The 23,600-nt window shown below is 40.7% G+C and overlaps 1 protein-coding gene across 2 annotated transcripts in view; it reads left to right on the top strand.

The window, feature by feature from the left end:
• SPEF2 (sperm flagellar 2) overlaps positions 1-23,600 on the top strand; it is a 209,393-nt gene that overhangs the window by 114,532 nt on the left and 71,261 nt on the right. For both annotated transcript variants that reach the window (XM_082453670.1, XM_082453669.1), the window contains exons 21-27: positions 3,688-3,815; positions 3,899-4,037; positions 7,161-7,298; positions 12,308-12,459; positions 16,611-16,791; positions 20,586-20,733; positions 22,905-23,033. In XM_082453670.1, the coding sequence (XP_082309796.1) occupies positions 3,688-3,815; positions 3,899-4,037; positions 7,161-7,298; positions 12,308-12,459; positions 16,611-16,791; positions 20,586-20,733; positions 22,905-23,033 (1,015 nt within the window). The remainder of the gene's footprint in view (positions 1-3,687; positions 3,816-3,898; positions 4,038-7,160; positions 7,299-12,307; positions 12,460-16,610; positions 16,792-20,585; positions 20,734-22,904; positions 23,034-23,600) is intronic.

Below are 23,600 nucleotides of genomic sequence, written 5' to 3'. Positions count from 1 at the left end.
AGAGTTTTTTGAAAGACTCAGTCCCTGTCTTCTTAATTCCGGTCCTCCATGGTTTCTTACTCTTATGAACTCTTAGCCCTGACCATCTGTGCCAGGCACTTGAGACCCAATCATGAATTGCAATTATTATTGAGCAATCCTGGGGAAATGTCTTACTTATCTCCTCAGTTAAATTGTAAACTCTTTGGGGGAGGGTAGGAACATGTGGGACAATTCACTGTATTCAATACAGAATCAAATACAGTGAAGAGTATGTTAGAGATTCTTGATAAGTCTCTGATGAATTAATTAGCATTGAGGGAGAAATTAGAACAGAAAATATTTGAAGATGAGAACATTAAATGATAGAATTACAGATGTGTGTAATTAATATCACTCAGCCAAATAGTAGCTACTTTGAAAAATAAGTATATTCAAAAACTGTCATAGAAGCAGGATACAGAAGTGGTTGTTAGGAAGGAGATAAAATTAAAATGATATTATTTGGTAGGAGTTGGAGAGTGAGGGACAAAAATATTAAAATCTAACCCTTTATTCCTAACATTGAAGCCCTTGAGAGAAATAAATTCATAGAGGGCAAGAGGGAAATAGAGAACATGAGTGAAAAATAAATATTCACACTGAGATATGGCACCAGCTTCCATTGTAGATCATCTAGTCAGGATCCTGGCAGAAAACAGAAGATAATTTAAAGAAAGTTGAATAAGGGATGATTTTTATGTATGTGGCCAGTAAATGAGAAAATCTACAAGGATTAGATTGTTACCCTCAACAAGAGATAGCCAGGAGCTATTATGACCCCTAGGCCTGAGAAGGTGAGGACAGGGAGCAGATGTCCAGACCTCAAGAAGACCTGTGCATGGAGAGGGCCACCTGCCAGGGGCTGTGGCCTTCCCAGAGGATGCAGCCACCCACAGTGACCAGCAGAGAGAAGCAAGGAAGCATATAACCAGACCTCATGTCCTTCCTGCTCTCACATCTCTTGCCTGGGAGGTGGAAGGCAAGGGAGTTTCCTGAAGTAGTTCACATGAGTTAGCCTCCTAGAGCAATCACTGAGAAGGATGGGGAGTTGGTCTGGAGGGACGAAGGGAGGATATACAGCCTGGACCTCTAGTTACCTAAGTGAAACCATGTAGAGAACTCCTTTTGCTACAAGCAGAATTAGCCTAGAACCTGGAAACAAAGCAGGCCACATGACCTACCCTACCTTTTCTACTCTAAGCTTCTCACACATGAGCTGCACAGCTTACCTACTAATGGTGAGGAAAAACAGATGCTCAGTTAAATGAATTGGAATTTCAGATAATCAATGAAGTATATATAGGCATCCTATACTTTATCTGGCAACCCTAGTTCCAGGTCTTCCAGGGACCCCAGGTATACCTTACCTCAATAGGCATGAGGAAAGAGACAGAGTGAGAGAAAGAGGGAGATTGCTTCCATATCTGGCTCTCTCAGGTGGAGGCAGCAACCAAGTTCAAGGGGAGCCTGGGTCCCTATCCCTTTGCCAGCCCCAAGGGAAGGTTCAGAGACCACCAAGGAGGCAGTGGAGTGAGAGGTCATTTCTTTCTAGCTTCTGAAGCTTGGAGGATACTTGCTTTGGCTACCCAATTTCCTATTATGCTTCAGTCAATGAAGAGAAGACTGTTTAATTGGAAAGGATAGGTCTTAACATCTAGTCACATCACATAAGTTCAAGTGCCTAGACCCAGAAAAATAACATCCCAGAGAATTAAATAAACTACAGATGGGACATTGTCGATAACTCATAGAAATCACAGAAGATACGGGAGAATCTAGAAGACCAGATGTGGGCTAATGACTAAATATTTAACAAAAGGTGGATGGGATTTAGTAGCATACAAGACCAATGATCCAGATGTTAATCCCTGACAAAATTTGAAAGAAAATTATTAAACACATGCGTTCTGAGCACTTGTAACATACAAAATGATCACCCAGAGGTCAGACAGGTTTACTAAGACTAAGTCCTGCTGAACTGGCCTGTTCCTTTTCTTTGATAGCAAGGTTGAGTAGGTGAGTCAGAGAAGTACCATGAACATAGTATATCTTGAATTCAAAATAGTATTTGACAATTTCTCATGAAGTTCTTGTAAGTAAATAAGAACTGTGAACAGGATGTTAGTTCAATTAGGTCCATTCCTAGGTTGTAACTCTCCTTGCACAGAATGTTAATTAATGGCTTGAAGTCACCAGGAGGGAGGTTTAGTAGTCAGCTTACTTAAAATGGTCTTCAGCACCACTCTGGATACCACATCTTTTAAGAGAGATCATGAAAAACTAGAAACCATAGAGGGGCTCTAGGTAAGAGAAAGGTGTTAAAATAATGTCAGAGGAGCATTGAAAGAACTGTAAATGTGTATGATAAATGAATACTTGAAGTTTGGTTGGACATAGAATCATAGGCCTTTAGAACCAGATGAAGCTATCCAGTCTCCTGAAAATTTAACTGATGATAAAATTGGGTTCAGGTGACTCTGCTTACATCTATATTAACATTTGTTGAGTACCTGTTATTTGCAAATGCTGTACTAGATGCTGGAAATACAAAAGCAAGCGAGTTTCATCCTGAATCCCAGCCTACTTCTCCTCATCAATGTCTTCAAACATTTGACAGGCTGTCATAGGGAAGATGGTGTGAATGTAGACTGTCCTTCTCCAAAGGGCACAGCTAGGGCTTATAAGTAGAAAATACAGAAAGGCAAATTTCTGCTCAACACAGGAAGGATTTTCCACTAACACAAGTTGTGTGACCCTGGAGGGGGTTGCATTGAAATGTGCCTAATGTATCAGTGAGGTCCACAGAGATTGGATAATCTGTCTCTAGATCTCTTGGTATTTCTCAGTTGAAGAGGAAGTTAGCCCAGATGACCTCCAAGGTCCCCATGTGCAAGTCCCTGAATAAATAAATGCATAACCAATAAGGGAAAAATTAGTACAGCAAGTTTATATTAAAATATAATATGTATCTTCAATTTTATTTCAATTTGATTACTTCTTATTTTTCATTGTTTATTTGTATCATTAAAGATAATGTAAAAGAAACTTTCTGATTTTCATGGTGCAATTTACAGCAAAGGTAAAACATCAAGGGGGAATTCAGAGAAATAACTCATCATCACCCTGACATGAACCCTAGGTGTTCTCCAACTTAGGCAAAATGTGAGGTCTGTGATTATTCATTTCATTCATTCAATAAATATTTCTTGAGCACTTACTATGTCCCAGACACTGTGGTAATTATAGGAAAAACTGTTTATAGTGGTGAATAAGATAGTAATTCTTCCTGGTTTTATGAGACTGCTGTTCTAGAGGTGAATACAGACAAATAAATAAGCAGTTACAATGAATGCCATCAGTTCTCTAATGAGAGAAGTACAGGGTGCTAAGGTGGGACTTCAGAACTTCAGAGGATGACCCTATACAATTGTTGGATCAGGGAAGGATTTCTGGAAAAAAATATGTCTGAGCTCAGACACGAAGAATGATTTGAAATAGGACTTAACTGGGGGAGGGGGAGGAAGGAGGAGCAAGAAGTTTCACAGAGATGCCTTAAGTGGCTGCAGTTGCATCTTGATCTTCTTGCTTAGTAGTGCCCTTTTGACTCAATTACACAGAATAATCTTCACTTTGAAATTATGATTGTTATGCTTTACCATTTAACAGGAAATACAATCGTTTTTAGTACCTTACTGGAAACTGATAGAAAATTCATATATAAATTCCATCAAAACAGTACTCAGGCACCTGAGAGAAGGCCAGCATACGGTGATTGCTTACTTATATGATATTAGGTAAGTAAAGTTTCCAAAGTTACAACCGTGTAGTTTACAGGCGGGACAGATAAGCTCCGTCTGATTCTCCGAATGCCTTACAGAACAGGTTTCCAGCAGTTTCTAAGGCGTCCGGACCACAAGCAAGATTTTGTATCTCAGTGGCAGGCTGATTTCAACTCTCTTCCTGATGACCTGTGGAATGATGAGGAAACGAAGGCTGAACTACACCAAAGAGTGAATGTAAGGGAATCCATGACCCGCGGGGCCAGAGTTTCCACACTCTCAAATCTTGTACTTCAAAAGCCTAATTCATCCCCTTCTTATTCTCATGAGGTGTGAGGATGAGGAGGGAAATGGTTTGAACACTGACCTGCCAACTTTCAAGAACAATCGCTCTTCTGTACTTTGAGTTCAGAATGAGAATATGGTAGCCAATGCTTCTGGAATGAGAAGCCAAGGCCAGCGGTGCAAGAGCATTCTGGGCATCTATTTTGTAGACTCCTAACCTTTTTGTTGGGTCATGTAAGTGTGTCCAAGCCTGGTATTAAGTACATGCCTCTCTTGGATACAGTTATATGGTTGGTTGATGTCAGGCAGAAGGGGAATGAGGGAACATCCCAGAAAGCCTAAAGTGTTGCCTCTATTGAATAGATCCCTTGAGGGAAGGTACCAAATCTCATACATCTTTGTATTCCAGCAGCACAGTGCCTGGCACTTGGTAGACAGGCAGATTTTGATAAATTCATAAATGGACTATATTACCCTGATGCTTTAGAAAAGGTCCTCTGATGTACATGAAGCCTGATTTCAATCTCTCACCTTTTGTCTTTCCTGTGTAGATTTACAGAGCCCCTTATCCTGTCAAGGGAATTCTTTCCCCTTCCACAACCTTAAGTATAGGCTACTAGTAGTCATATCTGATTATAATCTCAGTATTTATTTGTCAACAACAACAAATTCCCAAGCTCTACCCCATGACCCATTCATCTGCTCTGTGAATATTTATTGAGCATCTACCATGGTCCGGGCACTGCACAAGGTGCGGGGGATTCAACACTGAACAAAAAGCCTATGACCTCAGGATGTTTATGTTCTGGGGGCCAGAATGCAAAGGATAAGCAATAAACAAGTAAATGTATAGTGAGTATGTCACTGATAATATGAGCTATGTGAAGGAGGAAAGCAGGGCAGGGAGGGAAGGAACGTTGATGTACCATTTAGTATATGATAGTTGTGGAAAGACCCACTGAGAAGGCAATATTTGAGCAAACTCAGGACAGGAGAGATTGAATCAGATAAACCATGCAGATTTGGGGAGGAAGAGTGTATCAGGCATAGGGAAAAGCGAAGGCACTGAAGAGGGAGGACGCTTGGTGTGTTTGAGAGCAGTTGGAAAAACAACTGGGAAGTTATTGAAATTAAGTGAAGGCATTATGGTAACTTGGATGACCAGGGTGCTGGAGGGTTTAATCCAGGAGGTATTGAATTAATCAATGTCCCAGTAAACTGAAGTCTTTTACCTGTTCTTAGACATTCCTCAAACGGTAATCCTAAAACATATCTGCCTTTCCTATCTCTTTCCTGCCTATTCACAATCCTGGCCTTCCTGTATTCCAAAAGTACCATATGTTTATTGGAGACAGATTAGATATTTAAAAGAAGCAAAATTGGAAATGACAAATCCATAATCCTATTTGCCAGTAGTTAACCTCTTTATTCCTGGTAATATTCCTTGTTCTTGGCTTCTTTCATTCCAGTCCTAAGAAGTTAATGGAAAGGTTCTGCTATCATGTTGTCCTCACTTTACCATTAGAAAACCAAGCCACAGAGACACTGGTACTTGCTAAGGCCTCCCAGTGAGTCGGGAGCAGAAAGAGAACTAGAAACGAGGTCCCAGCCTCCTGCTTTTGTACTTTCTCCTCAACTGCTTCCTCTCCTGTCTTTTGAAAATGTATAAATGTTCGAGGAGCAGAAGCCTGTCCTCACTGATGTCTGATATAGCATTTGTGCAAAGACCAGGGGGACATCAAGATCAGCTCTAAAAGAACGGCGTACTGTTCTGATATTAGCGTAGAGCTATAAAAATGCCTGTGATGTTTTCACTTCATGTGAAGCCCCCGCAAGATAACAAACCAAAATGCTAAGTGTTCCATAAACACAGCATCACAGAAGTAAAATCCACTGTAGGCACTGGAATCAAACTGCTTGCGTTCGAATTCCTGCCTTCACCACGCTGAAACCATAGGCAAGTGACTCAACCTCTCTGGGCATCAAATTTCTCATCAGAAACTTCTCCCTTGGTTACTGTGGGGATATGTGAGGTAATCAACATCAGGCACTGAACACAATGCCCAACACACAGTAAATGTTCAATAAATTATTACGAGCGTGAAAACTGTCAAGTTTTATTGGACTGTATATATTTTCTTAATGGGATTTTAATTAAACAGATATTTTATTGCTATGAATAAGATTATGATACTGTTTATAACTGAGGAATTATTGTGTGCTAAATACTGTGCTAAGTGCTTTATAGGCTTAGGCTAACTGCAGCACATCCAAAGGGTAAATAATATCCCCACTTCACAGGTCAAGGAACTGAGCCCTAATCTAGTGGTACAGACAAGACCACAGGCTCATATCCTGGCTCCACCACTTGCTCATAATGTGACTTTAGGAAAATAACCTCTCTGTGACTGACTCAGTATCCTCATCTGCAAAATGAAGAAAATAATAGGACCCAAGGTGGTTGTGAGGCATTAAATGAGTCAATATAAGTATAATGACTTATATTCTGAACACTGACACACATAGAAAGGTATTATCATCATTATTCCTCAGGATCTGGTAAGTGGCAGAGCTGGGATCTTTAAAAGATTTTTTTTTCACTGCTAGCTCTGTAATACAAAGCTTATTTTCAGACAATCCTATTAAACTCAGACCCTATTTCTTGGAGAATGACATGCTCCACTCATGATTAATTAACAAGCCTATGCCCTCGGATTCAATAAAGCAGCATATTTCTTCCACCAACAATACACCATTTCCTCAAAAATTCCCTGAAAGGTCTTTTTCGGCCAATCAGATCTTGTGAGGAAGGATTAGAATACCTAAAACATAGCACCCCATGAATAAAGTAAACTGCGGAACTGGGCACAAGGTGTGCTGAGGGGGTCTTAGAAAGGTAAGGCCTGACAGAGTAGAAGCAAAATAAATATTTGTTGACTGAAGGGATAAAATATATGAGTGTATTAGGTCTAAATTTTCTTCAGGCACATTTAGACAGGCAAAGGATTTTAGTGTTATTATACGGAGGTCAGCTGAGCTGTGATTCTGAAACCTCACAGCAGTGTTTGTGTTCAGGATTTACGGGACCGCCTGTGGGACATCTGTGATGCCCGCAAGGAAGAGGCAGAGCAGGAACGTCTGGCCATCATTAACGAGAGCTGGTTGCAGGACTCGATGGGAATCGCGATGAACCATTTCTTCTCACTGATGCAGGTAAGAGCGGCCGGTCAGGATGACACAGACTCTTCTCTCCATGGCCACGTCCGTCCTGTAACCACTCCTCTGGGAGTGCGAGGGGCTTGTTTTACTCACAGCACTCTGCCCAGCCTGAGCTCCAACTTGCCAAGGAGGTTAGCTGAAATAACCCATTCTGTCCCCGGCCAAGCAAACACCAGAACTGGTAGCATCTCAAGCTACAACTCACCAGCTGTTTCCAGGTGGCCTAGAGCTGTGGAGGGGGCAGCAGAGATGGTGTCTGTCCTGGGTCGTTACCACGCCAGCCTCTCCCAGCGGACACCCAAAGTGTCCCCGGGAAAGCAGCCCTGCCACAAGAGCGTGGGCTGGATCAGACTCAGCAGGCACTTGATTCCCAAAAAACGTTTGTGTCCAGATTGGAAAAAGAGACCATTCATCGGAACAATCAGATTAATTTATTTCTGCAGCCCGTTAAAATAATGAATTGCACTGGACAAGTTGAAGAGACAGACGTTGATTTTATGCCAAGGTATTGTCAACAATAGGGGAGAGAGCACAGACCAAGTCTGGAGACCCAGCTCTGCCAAGAATAAGTGCTGGAGAGTTTTTAAGAACTGGGGCAAGGTGGGGTGTCATGCGCAACCTGTGTTGCTTGATTGGCCTCGTCTAAAGGAAAAGTAAACTCTCCCTTCTCTTCTTGATGCACGTAGTTTTACAACTTGGAGCAAGGTGTCTTCCTAAGTCAGACTCCTCTCCTCCCAGAGGACCAGGACATAGGAGTTCTATTTTCATTTCATATGCTTACATTTCAAAGAGATGGTTCCCAGGTTTCTCAGAGAGACAGTTCTGATTTCTAAAACCAACAGGAAGATTTTGAAAAGATTTACATCTCAAAGGGACAGAGAATGGACTTTCAAAGACAAGTTTTCTAAAGTAAATACTCTAAGAAAAGGGAGGTCAGGAGTCTGGAGTTAGGAAGAAACCTGTCTATAGTTTAGTCATGCTGAGAGGATTATGAAGGCTGTCTTGGTCAAGCTGTGTCTACATGAGTATTTTTTCCTAAGAAAATAGCAGTGAGGATAGAGTGGAAAAGGGTACCTTTCAGGTCTTGAACTGATTAGCTTACAGGAGGAGTTACTGCGGGAAATGAGAATATTTAGCTGAGGATCGCCAGAGCTAGCGCATAGTAGGTGTTCAATAAATCCTTGTTCAACAAATGACCGTGGATGCGAGTACTTCCAGCACTCACAGGGACAAGCCCGGGGTTCGGGGGCAAGCTGGACCACGGGAGGCAGCGGCCTGAGAAGCAGGAGCAGCCTCGCTGATTGCTAACTCTGGGATCCAGGTGGGGGCTACAAGGCATGGGCTGTGCTGAGGATGAAGGCAAGACAGGCAGCAGCCTAAACCTGCCTGGGTAACATCCCCGGGACACCAGTTTGGGTAAGCGGAGAGTGAATGCTGGAACAGCTGTTTCAAAAGTTTATGGTAGAAATAACTGAAACCCAATAACGAAGGCAAAGGGATTAGAGAATTTTTGTAAATCATTCCCATTAGTCCAAGCAATATGTGCCTCTTTTGGAAACGGTATAACTCTTACCCCCCACAAGACCTACATTTCAGACCCTCTCCCTGAGAAACAGAGTCCACATCTAAAGCCAACTAGGAAAAAAGAGGGTAAAGGACATAAAGGCTAATATTTATTAAGTTCTTACTCTGTTCTAAGGACTCTTCATGTGAAGGTTAAACCTTCACAACAACCCTAGGCTGTGAATTCTTTCACAATCCTCATTTCACAGATGAGGAAACTGAGGCAACCATAGATGAAGCGATTTGCCGAGTGCCACATGCCAGTAGTAGGAGAGCTGGGATTTGGACTGAGGGAATCTAACTCTTGAGCCAGTACCCCTAACCACTGCTTTTTCATCGGCGTTCACATAGTTAAAGGCTAGCCACCTAGAACAGAAGAAGCCTAGTTCTGCACTGATTGGCATGATCATATAAAATCCCAAAGCTGTAAACTACAGGAGAGTAGTAGATTTCAGTTCAATAAATGAAGAACGATCCTAATGATTGGAACTCTCCATCGAATAACAGACTTTTCAGGCACTTGAGCTGCTGGTCCAGGAGCTCATAAGCAGAAGCTTGCACATATTTATGGAGGGGAAAGAATCTTCATGAAAGTTTTCAAGGGCCTGTGCCTAGATAAGTGTTTCCCAAAGTGGATTCCACGGAACACTAGTCCTACAAGATGTTTCACAAAACAAGGACTTGATGATCAGAAGACTTTGGGAAGGGCTATGTACTCTACCCTTCCCTCTCCCTGGGAGATTGACAAGCATATTGACATATTAAGATACTAAGATGCCCTGCAATAAAGAAAGTCTTTTGGTGTGTTAACCCAACATTTCTGAAATTATTTGACGTTGCAAAGTTTTTGTTTGTTTTTTCCCCTGCATGGTGCTCATTAAGGGCTTATAGGACAAAGCTTCTACGAAATAAACTTTAGAAAATGCTATGCTAAATGATTTCTAAGATTTCTTTCAAAACTAAGTTTCTGTGATGAGAGAAACAGTAAGAAAGCATTATTTACTAGTTACCATAAATGTGAGAGGACTTTTGATCAATTCTGCTTATATGATATATGACAGCATCTTATTCATAGTTAGCTGTATAATGAATCAAATTATGTTCCCCCAAATAAATTAATATTTTATATAAAATAATATAACAGGGTTAGCCTAAGGCATGGATACCAGCACTGTCTCGAATACCAATTGTATAGAATAGGATCTACTAAACTTAATCATAATTAAAGAGTTCAGTTCTCTAAGTTAAGGAGGAAAAATTTTCTGATGTCTAAATATATTTACCAAATGATGTAATACTATGGTTTACTAACAACTTTTATAGCCTCACAACATTTCTCTTTAATTCCCCAAAGTTATTAGTCCGTACTCAATTTGTCCAAATTGGGTTTATATTTGCATGCTACTCATTGTAAATGTGGTATCGTGCAGATTCTCTTGAGTATAGTTTACAAGAATCATTTTCTCTCTACTGTTTTACCAAATCTAAGCACAAAAGGTGCAAACATTTATTGTCAAACTGTGAGATTAGTTCATAAATAAATATTTTAAAGCTTGATTTGGTTTCTCTGAGGGAAAGAGAAAAATGTTTAGTTTTCCTAATCATTTCAAAATGCTAGCTTGAAAAGTTAAACATATATGTGTTTAAAATCCTAGTAGAGTATTTAAAACATGTTCTATTATTTAAGATTATATATGAATGGTAATTTTATTTACAACATAGATTCAAATTAACCAAATAAATTTCTTCCTGTTTCAATCATTTAGCTAGAAAAGTTTAATAATGCAGAGAACAGCTTTTCAGGAGCAATTTGGCATACACTTTTCTGTATCAAAAAGAAACCTATTGAAAATGTCCTTGTCTTTTGTTGTAGACTACAATGCAGAGCAGACGTTTATTTGTTCCAAACTGTGAATATGGTAGTACAAGACTACTTCTTGATGTTTTATTAAATAAATGGCCATATTAATTGCTTGCTGAATATAGGGATCCCGTCATAAATATCCTGGGTTAGGTTCAGCAAAGGGCTTTGAACACCAGGTCAGTTTTGTTCTTTTTAGAAAAGATGCTTTCTATAATTAACTAACTGTTATGGAATACATCTGAATAAGAGCTTCAATATTTAAACCCTCAGGTACTGGTTTAAGTAGCCCCACTAACTAAAGCAAAGGATGGAGGTCATGGTTACACCACCAGAGAGAAGCACAGATATGCTAACTGATCTGACACCTAATGGGAGAGCAGGTTGGAAAACTCATGCTCTACGTTTGTGTAATCGACACTGTGCAGGGTCTCATTGTGCATGCATGTCACCATTACTGCAAAGGGAAACGACCTGGCTGCAAGGGAGTCACTTGGGAATAACCGATGCTCCTCTATGCTTCTCCGTTTCCTGTCCCTCAAGATACCTACTGGCAAAGCCAGCAGAGGGATTTCGTTGTCAGCATGGACGAGTGATCACGCTTCTGTTCCTGTTGAGCAAGAATGGAAACTGTGGAAAGAGAACTCTTCATTATCCCTTTACCTCACCATTTGTTATTCCTCCACAGCTACATTACATAGTCCTATAGGACCAAAACCTAGTCTTATTTTGCATTTCAGTTTTTTTGTATCTGTATCTGTATTTATATTATGTATTTGTATATATAATATTTTTGGTATCTCCCAAATCAACTAATATGTTACCTATGACGGAAGACACTCAAATGTTTGTTAATATATTGGTTGATTGAATACTGGACACAGGAAGAATTCCTAATGTCAAAATAATGAATAATATACACTACTTCAGACTTCATACAACATTTTGTCACTTTGTTAAGAGGCATAGAAATGTCATCTTGTTAAGCGGAATCGTACTAAGTACAGAGAAAGCAAACTCACTAGTTTTCTTTAATTGTTATGAAATTTTAGATATACAATTGAAGCCAATTGTCTTTCTTAATTTCCAGAAAACTGATTTCAACCTAAATGTTTTAAAATAGTGCTTACAGGGACTTCCTTGGTGGCGCAGTGGTTAAGAATCTGCCTGCCATTGCAGGGGACATGGGTTCGAGCCCTGGTCCGGGAAGATCCCACATGCCGCGGAGCAACTAAGCCCGTGTGCCACAACTACTGAGCCTGCACTCTAGAGCTCATGAGCCACAACTACTGAGCCCACGTGCCACAACTACTGAAGCCCACGGGCCTAGAGCCTGTGCTCTGCAACAAGAAAAGCCACCACAATGAGAAGCCCGCGCACCACAACGAAGAGTAACCCCTGCTCACCACAACTAGAGAAAGCCCACGCACAGCAACGAAGACCCAACACAGCCAAAAATAAATAAATAAATAAATAATCTTATTAAAAAATAAAATAGTGCTTACAGGGCTTATATAGAACATATGTACAGATCAGCTTGTTCTGTCTTGGGTATTAACATTCATATTTTCTATTAAAGGCAGAACTGAACCGTTTCCAAGATACGAAGAGACTGCTTCAAGATTATTACAGGGGAATGGAACGTAAAATCCCAACAGATGACACTAAGAGATTTACTCGAGTCCCATTGGTCCAACTGGATAGTAAAGATATTTTGGAATTCCAGCTTAGGTAAGGCGGGCTATCACGTTGCCCTGTAATCAGTCTCAACATAAAGCTTTGTGATTTTAAATTGAATACCACTAATAAAACCACAATCTTGTATCTGCTAATCCAAAATCCAAAAAAAACTCTAAAAACTGAAAACTTCGACTCAAGACTATTGATATGCATTATTTATCCCACTTATAGTGAATATCTACTCATTTTTGCTGCAGAGATGTAGTGTGTTTTGTTACAGAGTGCATCCAACAGACTGCTGGGGATATTACGGAATGTATAGTATATACAGATTCTGAATTCTGAAACACTTTTGACCACAAGGGTTTCTAGTAAGGGATCGTGACCCTCTACCACTTTTATGAAAGGTCCCAAGATGCTCTGTGTGTATGTGTGCATTTGTGTGTGTGCATGGCATTATATAAATGACAATGGAAGGTGTTATGAGTCTTCTTTTACAGGTTAGGAAATTGAGAAACAGTAAAGACTCAGTCATATGTGATTATGACTTTGTGAGACTGAAACTTAGTAGTAGTCTAACATCAGATTCCCACCAGTAAGAAAATAAACTTGGTGGTAAGGGTGGAAGAAAAATGACATTTTCAGGCAATTACTAGTTATATGTAATTAAGTTAAAACAATTTGTTTGGGAAAGTCACCCCAACTCTCTTAAGCCTTGGTTTCCTTATCTGTAAAGTAGGGTTGTTGTGAAGATTATAGAGAATGAAATCCTCAAAACACGTAGCACCATGCCTGGGAGTCAGAAGACTTGAGACCTAGTCCCAGTGACTCTCAATAAGTGATGACTATTATCGTCATCATATTATTGCATAATATGACAACAAGCTATTCTTCCTCACATGCACTATTTTAATTGTGAGTATCACATGTTCTTACATTCCTCATTTTACCCTCCCTTATTCCAGAAAGGATTTGAAATGGCCTGTGCACGATAGGATTCCACAGTGATCTGAGGCCCATTTCTCTCTAGGCTTCTTCCATCTGGTCCCATCATGTCCTTGTCAGTCCCACGAGTAAGCAAGAACACACAAGAAGTCTGAACCCTCTTTTTGACACAGATACAAGAGAAATGTTTAACTCAGCAAGCTTCTGAAAGAGAACTTTGAAATTAAGAACAATAAAAATTTCCCAAAGTGATATGAACCCATCAGAGTCATCAAAAGAGGCCAAGTTTCAATGTCTAGTAGCAGGGCATTCTGTTCTTAGCACAAAATAGCAAGTCAGGCATAATGGGGAAGCTATTAATGTTGGTTAGTAGAATGAAACAGGCAAAAGAACAGCCAGTTCTTACTTTTTGCAAAACAATGTGCACCAATCTCAACCTCAGATCACTGCTGTGAGTATCGCCTGGAACTCTCAGCCAATCAAGGCATCAACCAACAAACCAACCAACCAGTCTCTTTAATATGTATCAGGAAACGAGCAGTGTTAAGCATGTTCACATAGCTTGTCTATTTTATTCCTCCAACAACCTAATAATAATAATAATAATGGTGTTAACTAATAACCAATAATGTGTACCAATATTATTATTATATTTGTATTTTTCCAGAAGGAATGGAGCCTCAGAAAGTCGAGTGACATGTCCCAGTTCATATCTATTGATACATCTACTGATAGTGAGAGAGCTAGCTGACAAGAGTTTTTCCCAGTAAATGAATTCCAAATCCAGATCCCTTTTCTAAATGATACGCCACCACTGCTGTCCTCCAAAGCAAGGTGTTAGGAATGCCTATTGCCCCGTATTAAACATGTAGAGATGATCACACAGCCTTTATCTTATTAGACACGTGAATCTCACGTCTCAGTGACTGAGATTAAGCACTACTTGATTATTAAAACATCAGCTGTCCTTGTGGGTGGACATATACTGAGTTGTAGACCCTCAACACGTTGCCTTTATAAGGCATGGTGCACTGTCAGAATTCCAAGCGCTATGAGACTCAAAGAGCCAACTTCAGAAAACCTCGTCTGATGCTTCAAAACAAGGCCAAGCTAACTGTGTGCTGGAGTTCACAGCCAGCTTTCTGCATCCCTGCTCTGGTCCCCAGCAACTTGAGTCTGCCAAGCCAAATGCTTGTTCCTCCTCAAATTTTAGCAACGGCATCCTTGGAGCTCCTCTCTGCCCATTCCTTGCCCTAGCGGAAAGCTCTTCCTATGTTCTATCACCGAGGGGAATCCCAGTCGCAGTTAGCATTCTGCTCTGTAGATGGTTCCCTGCAGTTAGCCTTTGAGATCCTGGGATCCTTCAGGGATAGAACATTCCCAGGGGCAGCTCTAAAATCTCTACATAGGGGCAGCAATATGGTTGAGAAAGGGGGAGAGAGAGCTTAACTCTGTGTTCCCACAGCACTTTACAAAACAGAGACAGCCTTCATCACCCATTCTCAAGGGTGGGGAGGGCTGCGGGAGCTCTCACACCTCCATGGGACACCCCCTTGCAGACCTCACATCTGTCATATCCTGCTTTTTAACTGTCTACTTCCGGAAGCCAACTGCTAGTCATTTTAAAGAAGTGACGTCCAGTTCTATTGGTTTGCTTTTCATGACTGATTTACACCTTGTCGGAAGTTTATATCCCAGATAAATTTCAAAATTGCATTTCTTCGTAATTGCCATTGTTTAATCCCCCTCCTCATAATTACTGAGAATTAGACCTGAAAATTATATTTTAGCATTGCTTGTCTCTAGTTTCTTCTTGTTAGACTTTCTAGACCATAAAACATTTTTTTTCTTTTTTAACATCTGTATTGGAGTATAATTGCTTTACAATAGTGTGTTAGTTTCTGCTTTATATCAAAGTGAATCAGCTATACATATACGTATATCCCCATATCTCCTCCCTCTTGCATCTCCCTCCCACCCTCCCTATCCCACCCCTCTAGGTGGTCACAAAGCACAGAGCTGATCTCCCTGTGCTATGCGACTGCTTCCCATTAGCTATCTATTTTACATTTGGTAGTGTATATATGTCCATGCCACTCTCTCACTTCATCCCAGCTTACCTTTCCCACTCCCCGTGTCCTCAAGTCCATTCTCTATGTCTGCATCTTTATGCCTGTCCTGCCCCTAGGTTCTTCAGAACCAGTTTTGTTTTTTTTTTTTTTTTAGATTCCATATATATATGTGTTAGCATACAGTATTTGTTTTTCTCTTTCTGACTTACTTCACTTTGTATGACAGACTCTAGGTCGATCCACCTCACTACAAATAACTCAATTTCGTTTCTTTTTATGGCTGAGTAATATTCTGTTGTATATATGTGCCACATCTTCTTTATCCATTCATCTGTTGATGGACACTTAGGTTGCTTCCATGTCCTGGTTATTGTAAATAGAGCTGCAATGAACATTGTGGTACATGACTCTTTTTGAATTATGGTTTTCTCAGGGTATATGCTCAGTAGTGGGATTGCTGGGTCGTATGGTAGTTCTAATTTTAGTTTTTTAAGGAACCTCCATACTGTTCTCCATAGTGGCTGTATCAATTTACATTCTCACCAACAGTGTAAGAGGGTTCCCTTTTCTCCACACCCTCTCCAGCATTTATTGTTTGTAGATTTTTTGATGATGGCCATTCTGACCGGTGTGAGGTGATACCTCATTGTAGTTTTGATTGGCATTTCTCTAATGATGAGTGATGTTGAGCATCCTTTCATGTGTTTGTTGGCAATCTGTATATCTTCTTTGGAGAAATGTCTATTTAGGTCTTCTGCCCATTTTTGGATTGGGTTGTTTGAGTTTTTGATATTGAGCTGCATGAGCTGCTTGTAAATTTTGGAGATTAATCCTTTGTCAGTTGCTTCATTTGCAAATATTTTCTCCCATTCAGAGGGTTGTCTTTTTGTCTTGTTTATGTTTTCCTTTGCTGTGCAAAAATTGTTAAGTTTCATTAGGTCTCATTTGTTTATTTTTGTTTTTATTTCCATTTCTCTAGGAGGTGTAGGCCATAATACAGCCTTTCATAGTCCTTTCTCCATCTAAAGAGTTCTTCCAAGAAAACTTTGAAAATTGAGATTAAAGCAGGATAACGAAAAAAAAAAAAAAAAGGCAGGACAACGAAATTCACCAAGTAACATGGACACAAAAATAGAATTCTGTTAAATAAAATCTTTATATTTCTTTTTTGTTGGTTTTCCCAAGAATTCCCCTAGTTCCTCAAAGACCCAATTCTCCAGAGTCAGCTTTATCCAAACCAAAAACAAAAGCCACACTGAAGGGTAAGATCGATTACACACTGGAAAACATAGAGTTAAACTTTGAGGCCGCTGAGAAGATGGTGATGGACACGTGGCAGCAGTGTTCGTTAGCAATATCTCACATGGTAAGCAGTGCTGGTTACTACGTTTCCTTTCAGTAATACCCTTTCATTAAATTCCAAAGCTGGTAATATGCTATGAACAGAAAATTTACACAGTGTTCACAATATAAATCTATACCTCCCAGAAGTGTTTCCTTTTTTTCTGAAAGAAATAAGAAGTGAAACAGTTCAATCAGCAAATATATGAGGTCAAGAAAGGACTGAACCAACATTTAGATTATTTTCTATGCTGGCCCAGGGCTCCAAGTGCAGGGCTCTACAGGGCCAAGCAGGAAATGTCAGTGAGAAGGGTTAAGTATAAGGCAATAGGGTGGAGTGGGACTGTGGCCAAGTGGAAGTAACAACCCCATCTAGAGAGACACCTAGCCAACCTTGCCATTTAAGAATGGGGTCCAGTAGGGCCAGATTTTCCAGTTTTAAAGTCAGAAATTCAGCCTATCCTTTCTTTAAGTCTTCAGAACTACTTCCTACCTTGATTCCAAACCAGTTGGTTGTCTGTTTCCTGAAGCCTGAGCCTTCTCTGATTGCATGCTCTTCTAATCCTTGTAGCATTTATTGTCTCTCCCACTCTTCACTCTTAGTATCTAGGTTATTGTTTGTGATTTTTACCTTATTAGTGTTTTCCTGAATATTTAACTGGGTTCTAAAACTTTCTGTATCCACTACACCTAGCATGATGCCCACATCTAACACAGTACTGAGTCCTCAGCACATTCTTGAGATGTTGCTGCCACTATGCTGGTGACACTGACGTTCATATAAATGATGATGGTCATGGCAAGGGGGATCACCGCAAAGACTACAGCTACCAAGCACCAGAGAGTGGGAAACCGGATCTAGAAGTTCTAAAAAAAGTAGATGAATTATTATCCTTACTGTTAATTGAACATAAAGACAACTTACAAGTCTTATGAATCCCATTAAAATTACCTGGGGAAATGAGATTTTAAATATTAGATTATTAGAAAAAGAGTATCATACAGCACAAAGAGCACTGGCTACACTTCTTGTTTAAGCTGTGTGATTTTAGGAAAATCACTTAACCTCTCTGAGTCTTCGATTCTTTATCTGTAACATGGGAGACATTCTACCTTATCTTTCCTTTCTTGAACGGTTGAAAAGATCCAATGAAATAATGTATATGAAAGTTTTTTAGACATTAAACATAATAGATTATTATATTAAGAAATTTATTCAAAACTGTACCACTTTGCTAGTGAACCTTTGAAAACCACTTAGAAAGCATAGGAGGAAGGATTGTTTAGTAATTAATATTCCTAATACTTACATTTGAATCCTGCTTTTATATTTCTAATAGACTTTTATGACTTTGATATTACATGTCTTTAAGTGAACTTTGAGTTTCAGATGAGACAGGCCTGATTCAGTAAACTGCTGCAGGGAGAACGGGACCAGCCGAGATCAGGGCAATGGGAATGAGAGCACTTTAACACGGGCTTTTCGCTACACAGCGGTTTTACCAAGAGCTATTCATTTAGTACGTTATGTGAATTTTTAGTAAAACTTTCTTGTAATTAGCAGGTGTGCAATGATTTCAAAGAAATAAGTCATGTTTAACACCCACAGCGTCAAAGCATTATTTCTAGAGTTTCTTCAGCCTTACAAGCTAGATTGCTGGATGTACTGTGAATTATGTTAATTTTTGAAAGAGACCCAGAGGTGTTTGAGGGAAGTGGACCAGAAAAATGCGGATGATGATAATTATCATCATCATCATCATCACAAGGTTGTTTACAGAGGAGAAAAATCCAATTTTAAAGGAAATTGCTAACTCACCGTGGTTTGCAAGAACACATTCAAAACTGAATTGCTTGCAATTTAGGGAAGAATGTTAACAAGTCTGCTTTCAGCTTTACCAAGAATTTGAAAGTACAGTATATATCATGAAATCCATTTTTATCAAAAGAACATCTGATTAAAAAAACGCATACACACCCACAAAAAAACTGCCTTGCTCTCTGAAACATTTCTGCATCCCTCCAAGGTTCTGCTAATACAGAAGAAGCTGTGGGTGTATTCTGTAGCATATGATTATTTTAAAAGAAATTCCATCAATCGATAAGCATTTCCTGGGCATCTTCTATGAGCATAGCACAGATGCTAAAAGCTATGGAGAAAACCAAGAAGCAGGGCTGGCTCAGCCCTCCGGAGCGCTCATTTCATTTGGAGATTGAGGGCAAGATTTAACACTCGTAGAACAGTTGTGGGCAGTGATATGCTGAGCCGTGGGTATGAAGCGTGCTGGGAATCTGGAGAGGACAGGAATTGGCTGGTCTATTGCACCCGCAGGACCGCAAGCTTCTTTGAGAGTAGAGATTAGATTGTGCCTTCTTCATCTTTCTATTCACCTCTATGCAACTTCCTGTTTCTCCTCTGGGCCCCTCACCCAATTCTCCCCAGAAATAACATCAGGCTTGGACACAGAAAGCACTGTAATAAATAAATAAACTCCCATGGACCCCCATTTCCTCACCAGCTGCCTTATTGAGATTTTTAAGTTTTCAACCATATGTTGCTACTGCCCCCGTGGTGTGTGTGGGTTTTCTTTCTTCATTTTGGGAGTCTCGTCTCACCTCTCATTTCTCAGATTTACAGCTGTAAACGCCCTTCACCTCACCAGGGGCAGGTGAACTTATTTTAGCAGGTCCAGTCTTTCTCTTTTTTATTTTTTTAATTTTGATTTTATATTGGAGCATGGTTCATTAACAATGTTGTGTTCATTTCAGGTGTACAGCAAAGTGATTCAGTTATACATATACATGTATTTATTCTTTTTCAAATTCAATCCCACTCCTGGGCATATATCCGGAGAAAAACATGGTTCAAATGGTCCAGTCTTTCTAACTGCAGGCACAGCCCCAGCTGTACAAGCCCCAAGACAAGGTTTTCCTGCTGCCTGCAGAGCAGAGCCAGCCTCATAGGCGAGATGGAGGGATCCCAGCCGCACTTCACACACCTCCCTCTCTGCCCGCCTTTCATCAGCTATTGTATTGTGACCACACAACTAATCTCTCATACCAGGAAATCTATGAGAGTGAGAGAAGGAGGGTGCTGATATGGAGAGAAGCTGAAATTTCCCCCAAGCAGAGGAAGTTAAGAAGCAGCGATGCAGTTAGCCTGTGGGACAGGTCATCCTCATGAACACTGCACCTTGGTGGGGTGATGTCTAGTGTTAAAATAGAATGGAAGCCCAGGATTCAAGTGTCCATGAGCCCAATAAATACAGGGCATGTGCCCCCAAAACTTGGTTGGAGGACATGAAAAATTCTCACTAGTTTTATGTATGAAGCACAGACACACATAAAATACATAGGCAGATACCCTTCTGCAGTATTAAAATTTCAGGAAGGGGAATGTGGTTAGGAGAAACTGACTTAAAAACAATCAATAATGAAAAAAAACCTGAGAAACAGTGATATAGAGGAATGCCCCAGGTTGAAGACCAAGAAATAACAGGAACTTGGAAGAATAGTGGGTGTTAAATCCATAGGGTCTGAGATTAAAAAGAAAGAAATGTTTGCGTAACTAAAGACGAATGGCAGGCAGGGCTTGAGAAAGTGAGTGGCCTCCACACAGGTGGCCTCAGGAAAGCTACATCTTGGGACAGGGACAGGTTTCCATTCAAGTAGAATCTTTTAAATCTTCTGTAAAGATTGAGTACATGGCATGTTTGCTGTAGAATGAGGTTTCAATGGAATTGGGTGACGGCTAAATCCAAATGGCTGTCGTCGTTCATAAATGTTGTATTAACTGAAATGTTGCTCTTATATAACCAGGTGGCTGCTGAAATTCATCAGAGGCTCATGGAAGAAGAAAAAGAAAACCAGCCAGCAGACGCAAAAGAAAAACCTCCTCAGGTAGCTGCAAATAAAAAAGTGAAAAAGGAGCCGCCCAAGAAAAAAAAAGAGGACAAAAAAGGAAAAGGTATTCACGGCTTTAGCATCCAGAACCCTGGATGCTTAACCTCCCCTTGTTGGAGAACAAGCACTTAACCAGGCACAGGAGCCTCTGAGCTACTAGAATGCTGTTCATTAGGTTTTACTTCGAGACCCAGTCTTCTGTGAGCCGGAGTGTTAGCTGGCAAACATTCTCCATGCCAGCATTTCTCCAAATAGCCAAGTGTATCCAGGGTGAAATAAATCTCAAAGACAGTTTTGAACATGTGAAAAGAACTCCAAGATGACACTATGTAATCTGAAAAGTGTGTGCAAGAGGGCTGACACTGGCTGCCTTAATCAAGAAAGGGTTAAAAGCTAATTCTGAGTACGTAAATTTCAGGTCTAATTCAGGTTTCAGGTTTCATTCAAGCAAGTCCTTCTGCCCTGGAGGCCTCCTACCTAAAACTCAGCCTCAGAGGCAGGATGGAATGAAAAAGAGAAAGGGTGGACTCTACCACAAACATTACCCTACCCTCTGAATGTTTCCACTTGTACATTTTTGCAGTGACTTCAGGCAAGAGAGGAAGAGAGGGAAGCACGTGAGCAAAAGTCCTTCCACTGATCAGTTGCTCCTGATGTGTTTGTTAGGCCCCCGCCGTGCAGAACATGCTGAGGATGGGTACTAAGGACACAGTGGTAAACTTAAAAAAACAGAAACGTGGTCCCTGCCCTGATAGGACTGTAGTCTAATGGCAGAGACAGACATGTGACCGATCATTGTTCTTTATGGGGGAGGTAGAGGTCCCTGGAGAGTGCGGTTATCTCACTCCATCTGAGGGGTAGAAAATGCTTTCCAGATAGAGTAGGAGTTAAGACAAAGCCCTCAGGATGGGGGTTGGGGGAGGTGGTGGCCCCTGAAGCCAAGGAAAGGGCAGCCCCACAGTAAAGAACAGGCGACCTTGGTCCATTTCAGATGGTGAACATAAAGGAAATAAGCAGCATTTGAAGGAAATGCTTCCGTTTACTTTAATGGAGTAATTGGTTGGGTCCAATCTCTTAATTTCACAGATGTTAAAACAGAAACCCAGAGAGATGAAGGGCTCTTTCATCTGTAATTTATACTTACCTTCACTATTGAGATTAACACATCTTATTACAATTTCTTTGTTTACGTTTGTCTTCTTCCCAAAATTTGAACCCCTTGAGATCAGACCTTCAAGAAAGATTTATTGAACTAAGTAGAATAGTACAAGCTGGGCCTGCAGCTAGAATCTCACTGCCATTTCTTATGGGCAAATTCTCAAACACTGACAAATTCTTTTTTTTTTTTTTTTGTAATTTATTTTATTTTTGGCTGCGTTGGGTCTTTTGTTGCTGCGCACAGGCTTTTCTCTAGTTGTGGTGAGCAGGGGCTACTCTTCCTTGTGGTGTGCGGGATTCTCATTGCAGTGGCTTCTCTTGTAGCAGAGCAGGGGCTCTAGGCACTCGGGCTTCGGTAGTTGTGGCTCGTGGGCTCTAGAGCGCAGGCTCAGTAGTTATGGCGCACGGGCTTCGTTGCTCTGCGGCACGTGGGATCTTCCCGGACCAGGGCTCGAACTCATGTCCCCTGCATTGGCAGGCAGATTCTTAACCACTGCGCCACCAGGGAAGCCCAAACACTGACAAATTCTTATTTTCTAATTCTCGTGTGTAATCATTGAAGTACTTGTATTTAAGCACTAGTTAAAAGACAATGAAGTAGATTACGAATTCTTGACCATCAGCTACATTTCCACCGTATCTGTTTGAGGTTATTCTCTGATCTTCTCTTGATGAGGACCTGGGAAACACTTGGCCAATACAAGTATCCCTTGTGAAGTGGTACTTCTCCAGGTGGCCAACGCTATGTTGGGGTTTGCTAATTTCTGTCCCCAAACACTAAGTTGCATCCTCTTTGGTGTCTGTAACCCTGTCTGCACGAGCCACACACCTCATTTTTCCATGATGCTAGACGAATGGGGTATTATTATATGTGTCCAGCCAGACACCACATGGAGACTTCTCAAGGAAAGATTATCAATATTTCATCACTCACGCTGTCTGGACCGGGGTCTCTCCTTTCCAAATCACCAGACGTGTATTGTCCTGCACACTCCACTTTGTACTCATTTTATCCAAGTCCCTTCGTGTACACTTGTATGTTGGCAGGTAACTCAGCACGTTTCATTGCCCTTTCAGGTAAATCCCCACCTATGGCAGAAACCGCTCCTGTAATAGTAACAGCAGAGGAGGCTGAAGAAACGGAAATAAAAAACAAACTGAGGCTCAGAATAAAGGAAGAGCATCTTGCTGCCCTGCAGTTTGAAGGTAGCAATTGGAAAGAACTAAGACGATACTTTTAAGTAGAAAACAAACCAGTAGGCAAACAGCCCCTGGCTGGCTTTTGTCTATGAGGACACAAAGCAAACTAACTGAAAGGTACAACATTCAGTTGGCTGTTTTCATGTGACCCTATGAAGACTAGATCTGACTGTCTATGATTGTCTGCTGGGATCTCAAAAAGGGAATTTGGGAGGAGGTTAGGAGAGCACCAGAAGTAATTAAAATCTCAAAGAAAAGAAACAAAAGCAGTATTTTAGATTTGGTGTGATTTTACAGGCTGGGAGAAAGCTTGGGGCTACCTAAGGAGGTGCTTCTATATTATAATAAGAATAATTTAGGCCTCTCATTAGGAAAGTAAACCCTGACTAAAGGCTAACGGGTCCTGAATGTGAGTTCTTGGGAACAGGGACCACAGAAGAGCCAGTCATGGATCAATAATGTTCAAGGGACTCCTTCTCTAAAGACAGCAGCAATTTTACAAGACATAGTCTCCTTCTGGCTCTTCCAGTCGTCTTATAATAAATTCAAAATGGAATTTGAAAAGATCAAGAA

Source organism: Balaenoptera physalus, assembly GCF_965194825.1.
Source record: "Balaenoptera physalus genome assembly, chromosome: 3".
In the NCBI taxonomy this organism is placed as follows: Eukaryota; Metazoa; Chordata; class Mammalia; order Artiodactyla; family Balaenopteridae; genus Balaenoptera; species Balaenoptera physalus.
This window is presented reverse-complemented; position numbering and strand designations above follow the sequence as displayed.